The 8,141-nt window shown below is 40.9% G+C and overlaps 1 protein-coding gene across 1 annotated transcript; it reads left to right on the top strand.

The window, feature by feature from the left end:
- The first annotated feature begins 636 nt into the window (after positions 1-636).
- On the top strand, positions 637-8,029 carry dbf4b (DBF4B-CDC7 kinase regulatory subunit). Its single transcript, XM_029455970.1, has 12 exons — positions 637-785; positions 1,392-1,595; positions 1,706-1,898; positions 2,671-2,721; positions 2,860-2,929; positions 3,177-3,241; positions 3,382-3,421; positions 3,586-3,631; positions 4,593-4,721; positions 4,838-4,976; positions 5,076-5,209; positions 5,586-8,029. Exons 3-12 carry the CDS (start codon positions 1,839-1,841, stop codon positions 5,815-5,817), a joined length of 966 nt encoding a protein of 321 aa, XP_029311830.1. The 5' UTR covers positions 637-785; positions 1,392-1,595; positions 1,706-1,838; the 3' UTR covers positions 5,818-8,029.
- Positions 8,030-8,141: the final 112 nt, after the last annotated feature.

Below are 8,141 nucleotides of genomic sequence, written 5' to 3'. Positions count from 1 at the left end.
TTGTATTTGCAGACACACTGCCCCCTGCTGGGTATGAAGGGATCAGCATGTCCCCTCTGTCACTGGCTCTGATCACCAAGTTATAAATGATCCAAATTGGTTTTGGTATTTTCAGTTAATGTTACACAATGGCACCTTAAGCAACATAAAACTATTATATTAGTTAATGTTAACCCTTTTGAAAAAGCACTCTAATATATTTGTGAATTGATTATTTTGAAAAAAGTAAAACATTGCTGATCATACATCTTTCGATTGTGTGGGGTCTATCCTTTTCCAAACAGCAAAAGCCTGTATGTATGTAATTACACACTTATCTCCAAATGGGCTACATTTTATTATTCCAGAAAACAGGAAGAAAGTTTCATGGTCCCTTTAGAAAGTAACGAAGTGGCAAAGAGATCATTCTGCCACGACATCATTTGTGCTGCATGTAGGGCACTGTCAAAACCTTACGTAAAATTCAAAATGTTCGTACGTTGATGCTCGAGAAGATTACTTGTACTGAGCTGCCTAATAATCAGACTGCATTTCAATTTAATTTAACTTCTTGCTAAATTACAAAACATTACTGTTTGTATCGCTGAAAAAAAATCGGAGTTGTGTGCTGTCATTCATAAATCTGAAGCCAGCACGTGAAGGCAGCGCTTTTTCGGATGTGACGTTCACTTTACGTCCACGTCTCCGACAGTGTTTTTAAAAAAGCGGCGGTTGCTCCTCGAGCACCTTTTTGTGAATAAATAGCATTATTTCTTTATCTCAGTTCTCCAGCACAATAACAAACCGTAAGTGGACTATCTCTTTTTTTAATTATGCCCCGACGACGTGGAAAAACGTTTTTTACAGACTTTTAAACCTCATTACAAACTAGCCAAACGTTTTTTGGGGCCCAGGCTTTTTTGAGGAAAGCTAAGCTAGCTACAGTCAGCTAATGCTAGGTCAATAAAGCGTATACTGCGTTGTTGTTGTTGTTTGGAAGTAAATTAACGCTTCATTGTATTTTTCGGCGGAACTTTTTGATGACAAGTTGTAAAATTCCATCAGAATTGTTTTAAACAAACTAATCATTGTTAACTCTAACTTTACCAACCTCAATCTAACCATTGAGAAAAGCCACATGACATTTAACTGTTAAACAACAATCTTTCATGATCGTGTAATATAATACTGTTGTTTCACTTACACCTTGGATACCTTTCTATTAAGTTAACCAAATCATTTTGGACACTATATTTTCAAAACAAAGTTATTAAACATTATAACAACATCTATTAGCATACGGCTACCTGACTCTTGATGGGAGAGCTTTTTTTTTTTTAATTAGCTCTCTTTCAAATGTGTATTCAGACCTATAACCTTTATTAGCTTGTGCTTTGTTTTCTTTTTTTAAGTGGGATTCTGGTGTTTTTCTGTAAAGTTGTAAGCTTCTTTACTGCACCAGGATCATGCAGCACCAGCAGTATGCTGAAGAGCAAGGCATCCTGGGATCACTGTGTCCTGGGCAAAAGAAGCTGCAGGGGAAGATCTTCTATCTGGACAGTTTGAAGAAACGACCAACATCCCTGCTTTTGGAGGCTGTATCTCTTCTAGGAGGGGTAAGCATGTGTGACGACGAAGGCAGAGCTCTTAAACCAAAAGGCATATGGAATAAAGCGCTAAAGCAGAAACTGATGAGCTGATGCTATTTTTTGTTCCTATTCTGAAGAAGGTCGAGGGTTTTCTGCACAAAGATGTGAGCTTTGTTGTGACTGGAAGCCAAGAGGGCCTGAAAGGAGCAGAAGTGTACAGATACCAAAGCAGGGGCGAACGGGACAAGTGAAGAAGTCAAAAGTCCTATAATGCAGCGAGCGAGCATTCTCAGCAGTGACAAACGGCGACCAGGAACTCCTAGACCAATGGTACTGAGCATCACTCACGCATGTTTTAAAACTTTTTACAGCTTACAAGCAATCGCAACTTAATGCACAGGCTTACCGGGGCTGGAGAGTGCTGTAATTCATCGATACAATGTTCATGTCCTGCAAATACAGTACTTAATATTGTCAATGACAGCGAATCATCCAACAGACATTGGGTCGTAACAGGTTGTTTACTAATGTGCAATAATTAGCACTGATAAAGAGATGTTCATCACACTAAGTGACTGCCAAATAGTGAGGTAGTTAGTGAAATGTACAAGAAGACTGTGTTATAAATGGTCATTTTCTGTAGCGCAATGTGAATAATACAAATATTATATAATAAACAAAACTTTATTTGAAAGTCTTCTGAATCTGCGTTACAGAATGCGACTTGTCTATAGTAATAATAATTACATTACATTTAGCAGACGCTCTTATCCAGATCGGCTTACAGTGAACTAACTACAGGGAGCAACTTGGGGTTAAGCACCTTGCTCAGGGGTACAATGGTGGCAGCCCTGGTATTGAACTCACAACCATCTGGCGTTCTGTTTGGAAGCCGTACCACTAGGCCATCAGCACCCGTGATGGCTGTAATAATCGTCCAAAATGATGTAAAATTGCTTATTTTTAAGTGTGATACATCAATAGTGTAAATTGTTGTATATGTGTATGAGAAATTATGAAAATGCTACACATAACCATTAAAAAAACAAAAATGTTCCGAACCTTTTCAACTTTTTTATTAACGCTGTGTTTTTCTCTACAGGCTTGTGGCAGCCGGGGGAAGGCCCTGCTTGAAAAAGCCATTCGCAACAATGTAAGTGTCAGTGCAGCCAAAATATGGTTTGGCATTGCAGATCTGTGGGCTTTATTGTTTGTGGATATTGTTGGTGATGTACTGAAGACTGACTGTGGTTTGTTATCTCGCCTTGATTTTGATGGATCTGTCTTGTAGGAACGACTGCTGGGGAGCAGTGTTTTGAACAATGCCCGGTCATGGGGAGTGAAGATTTTGTTTGTGGATGGTATCCTTTTGACTAATAACATGATTTGATGCAAACTCTCATCTGGCTTTTTTGTGTTCACACCTGTGGTGCAGTGAACCTCTGCTCACAGCAGATGGCACCATGTGAGTGGTTTTGTTTGTTCAGTGCTGCTGTATCTTACTGATACCAGCTGAAGAGGTATTCTGTTAACCAGCATAGAAATGTCACATTCCTAATCACACAACAGTGTATGAATGTCTTGTATTGTTCCTTAATCTAGTATCAGATGTCCTTTTGTATTTGAAACATTTGACACGAGAGAGCTGCAGTGCTTCACACAAGAGGCCGGAGGTAAGATGTTGGACTGAATGTGTTTTCACTTCACTCGATGAAAGAAATCAACAAATAAATAATTTATGAATGAATTAGTAACATCAGCCTTTTGTCTTTTAAGTAATGAGTCTTATTTTAAACGTTTTTTCTAAATGCAGAAGACTAACACCAAACAACAAGGTGCTCATGTTGTCAAAGGTTAGTTTATGTATGTGTGTGTCTATATATATATATATATATATATATATATATATATATATATATGCATGCTGCTAATGTGTTTATTTCCCAACAATACTGTATTTCTGTGGGTATAAGTGCTTATGTAATTTAAGTTTATGTTTACTTCCCCTGGTCTACAGCTACACCTTTGAGGGCTCCCTATCTTAAAATTGAAGACTCGAGCAGGTGAGTTTCATACCTCATTTAGTGCAGTTTATTTTTCCAAAATATTTACACGGAAAAGACATTTATGCTGCATCCCGATATCTAAAATCTAAGACGATATCTAGTCTCATCGTAATATCGATATATTTCCCAGCGCTACCATCTTACTGAGGGGAGCTGCAGATTCAGGTGATAATTCTCTGTAGGTTCATCAGAGCGACCCGACTCACACTGTCACATTGGTCTCACATTGTCATTTGATAACATGGTTAGTGTAAAATATCGGTTATAGTTGCTTTATTCAGATTTTTGATTCCAGATAATAAAGAAAAACAAGCTTGAAATGGAAAAATGCATTCTTTGGCGTGCAATGGGTCATGTAATGGTTGTTTAGTATCAGATTAGACCTTTTTTTTGGCAGTTCAAGCATGACAGGGAAACAACAATGAGTGGCAGTGACCTGTCCATGCGTTTCTGCCCTTCCTACCCCACTGGGTGCAAGTTGGGGAGGTTGCATTTCAGCCCTGGTGATTTTCTTAATTGAACCTGTTGAAGAGTCCCATCATGTAACGTGACAAGCCCCCCCCCCCCCAAGTGATGCAGCTCTAGCGGATACGATTTCTATTCGATGAGGCTTTGCAAGGTCCACTGCCTGTTCCTGCAGGGGATCTCTATGTGCTAACAGGTCTTTTCATGTGCCCTCTCAATTCAGTTAATTGAAGTACTCTGGCTAATGTGTGTAGGCCATCGCTGTGGAAAAACTCATGGCATCTGAAACATCTGAATATTAACTGGGGTTCATCTCAGATGTGTGGATTGAAATATTTTCAATTTGAAAATATGATGATGATAATAATATTCACAAAATGTGCATTCGGATGTCCAGTGTAATTTCATTTTCCCCTTTTGTTATCATGGTAAAAGCTTTTTATTTGATTTACATTTTGTGTATTAAATGATGTTGTTTTTGTTGTCTAACCAGGAGATTCAAGCCCTTGAATATACAATCGATGACCTTACCCACTCTGTGGTACTCTGGCAAATTTAGTCCCTTTGAATGTCCTGCTCCTCTGTTTGAAAAGCAGGAAGAGCCAGGAGAAAATAAAACAAGGTTTGTTTTACTGCCATCATCTGAAGGATACAGACCATGGTTTTGCTAACAAACTGTTTTGTTTCAAAGTGTTATGAGGGATTTGTCGTAATTGTGGTTCATTCTTTGTAAACTAGGGAGAAGAAAAAAGTTGAGAACAGCGTTCAAGACAAATCTCAAACCCCACTCAGCTGTAATCCTTCACCTTTGCAGCCACCCAAAAAGAATGTGTCTTACTGTGAATGCTGTCATCAACCCTTCATAAATATTGAGGAGGTGCAAATCTTTAAGAATGACTTTTGTTGACACATAACTTAATTATTGGCCTTCATGTTTATACATCTGTGACTGGTTGTCTTTTGTTGACCCTCGCAGCACATTCAGTATGAGCAGCACCGTGAGTTTGCGCTGGACCCTTCTAACTACAGTGTGTTGGACCAACTCGTGGCTGAAATGCTTCCAGGATTCAACCCCAATCCAGCTGAACAATCAGAAGAAGCACTGAACCGGTGAGTTTTGATTATAACTGAGCTAGAGCTGCAACGATTAGTTGGTCAACCAACTATGTTGATAATCAGCTAACTGTTAAAGTCATTTTTCATTTAAAAATGGCAGAAAAAGCTGTTTTTAGCCTCTCAAATATGGAGATTTCCTAATTGTCTCTGTTTTTAAATCATGTTAAACTGAATTTCTTTGGGTTTTGGACTGACGAAACAAGACATCACCTTGTACTTTGAGAAAATGAGACTGACATTTTATTTTATTTTTTTAAACCTAGCAGTTGCTTAATGTTGTGAAATTACTGTCATTTTCTTTTTCACTGGACCACAATTTCTTCTGTGTTTTTAAATGGAGTATTTTTAATATTCTATGTTCTCCTCCTAGACCACCAACTCCTTTGCCCATCTGCGAGCTGGAGCCCCTCACTGATGCTGAGGCGGAGGATGCTGTTCAGTCCCTGCACAGAGGTTCATCATTCAATATTCACATCTCCAGCCCGACTAGGGGTCCTCTTTCCTCTGGCCCAGCCAGCCCACCACTAGGAGTTCAATGTATCATCCCAAATCCACTGGCCACTCCACCTGAGGACATCCAGCCTTTCACTACTAACAGCTGACTGCCAGCTCCCTGACAGCCATCCTTGTGTATTAAGTCCAGCCATGCCTGTTTTGGATGTTGAGCCACAAGACCACAACTCATCCAGCCTGCAGCTTGATATTCAAGATCTCTCCCCCTGCCCATCTCCTGACCCTTACTCCCTGCCTCCAGTCCTCAGCCCACAAGTCCCTTATCCCTCCTACATTATGGAGCCGCGCTGCCTGTACTCGGAGCCTCCTGTCCTCAGTCCTCAACTGTGCACTGCAGAGGAGGCTGTGGAAGGACACACTTGTGAAATGGACACTGCAGAAAGTGTGTCTCAGTCTGTCCCGGATCCTAACTCCACCCCACTTTTTCCCTCTGTGAATTTAACAAATGCAGAAGGAGAAACGGGATCAAAGCAACAAAGCCTTTTAGGATTTAGTGCTATCTCATGTTCCACCAATGGTTGGAAGTGTGCTCTGCTGTTGTCACGTAGATCTCGCTCCCTCCCTCGACGGTCAGCGTCGGCAGTAAACCCCAAAAAGCGCTGTAGATCAGCCAGCCCCGAACACAGCCGGAGCAAAAGGAGGAGGATTACAGCGGATTTTGGGTACTGTGGTAGCTGGACTGAACAAGGGCATAAATCTGCCAAACCAGACATTATGGCAAAACCTGAGGGCTGGTTGTTATTTGATAAGGTCTTTTGTCAGGTAATGCAGTCCTGTCCTGTGCCAAAGGTCTCTCCAACATGCACTGTGGAAACACTTGGTTCAAAACAGACTTTTACAAAGTTTTGTGTTCCTACATTACAGAATTTCCCTCAAATGGCACCAAATCAAATGGACATTTTAGGTCATGGTAGCACTTATGTTGCTGATCATCCATCACAGCCACTCTCCTCAAATGCAAAGACTTGTGATCCGCCACCTCAGTTCCCCAAAGCTAAATCTCACAGTGCATTTTCCGGTCAAGTCTCTCAACATACGCTATCCCACTCTACCTCAGTGTGCATAGAGTCATTCCTCATCCCAGACTTAGCCACGTTCTCTTCATCATCATCAGACTCTGACTGGGACTGTGGCTTGCTGTCTCAGCTCGGACCGACCTCTGCTGCTCCTCTGTCACCCACTGAGCAGAGCTGTGAGCTTGACAAGGAGCTCCTCCACATGCCGTGCACCTGGATGCACGACACCAGCTATGAGTCACGTCTACACACAGTCCTTCAGCCGCCAAACCCAGCCGCCTCACTGTGTGGGGAAGAAATGGAGCCCTCAGCATTTTCCAGGACTCTAGTGCAGATTGTTGAGGTTCAGCACTGATGGTTATTTTCTTGGTCATTTTAAAGGACTGGAAGAACCACTACCTGGAAGCTGTGTAAGGCTTTAAGGCTCAACATTGCAGCTGCGTATCCCACTGCAAGAAACAATGGGCACCACTTAAGCAAAATAAGTAAATGAAATGTACACTGAATAAATAATTTGACTTGGTGCAAACTAAAATGTAATATTTAGCAGTTTTACAGATGCTGATTTTATTTTATTTTTAAGTTTTGTTGCAGTAGATGTTACTTAGTGAATGCTGCATCTTTCCAAGATTTTAAAGAGTGTCCATTATAACTTTTCCTGTCAACCCCTAATCCTCCTCGTGCACAGAACCCGGAGCAATATTGTGTGTGGTGCAGACTCAGGCTTTCAGCAGCTATGTCTGGGAACACACGGTGGTATTGAGAATTTAATGAGACTTTTCTGAAGGGGGCATTACTCAATTACTGTGAGTGCTGCGTCTGGATCAGATCCCACTTGCGTTGATGTGGCGTTCGTAGAGTGGAGAACTCTCACAACCTGTGAGACAAAAATCTGTCTGATTAATGTCAAATTGCCTTTTCCTTTATAAAGGTCGGCCAAAGGACCGGCTTTTTCAAAGAGAGGGGCTTCACGGTCGTGTGCTGCTGCAGCAACGGGGAGGTTTATTGTCTTCACTAGTTTTTCAAGTGTAAGGTCACCTGCCATTAAAGACTCATTGATGCTCATTATAACAAAAGCAAATGGCACAACTTATTATTTAATGCCCCATGTTGTCTGAAAATCGCACCTTCTGAATATCTTGCATGTACATTTTGAAAGGCGGATGCAGAATGCGACAAGACGAACCACACATGATTTCAATACGTATAAGACCAGCGGTTCTCTTATGAAAATGTAATGGCAATTCGTGTACAGTGTTTTTAAATAAATGTTTTTGACCATAAACATTTCCTGCTGTATAGTTCAAAAGAAGTTATTGAACAGGTAAAGCAAAGTTAAGAACTGGGCGCATGCTAAGGGTATTGTTTCTTATGTTTTTAATAAATGCTGACTCTGC

Source organism: Cottoperca gobio, chromosome 19 (genome assembly GCF_900634415.1).
Source record: "Cottoperca gobio chromosome 19, fCotGob3.1, whole genome shotgun sequence".
Classification (NCBI taxonomy): domain Eukaryota; kingdom Metazoa; phylum Chordata; class Actinopteri; order Perciformes; family Bovichtidae; genus Cottoperca; species Cottoperca gobio.
The sequence above is the reverse complement of the archived record's forward strand: the minus strand, read 5'-3'. Positions and strand labels throughout refer to the sequence as shown.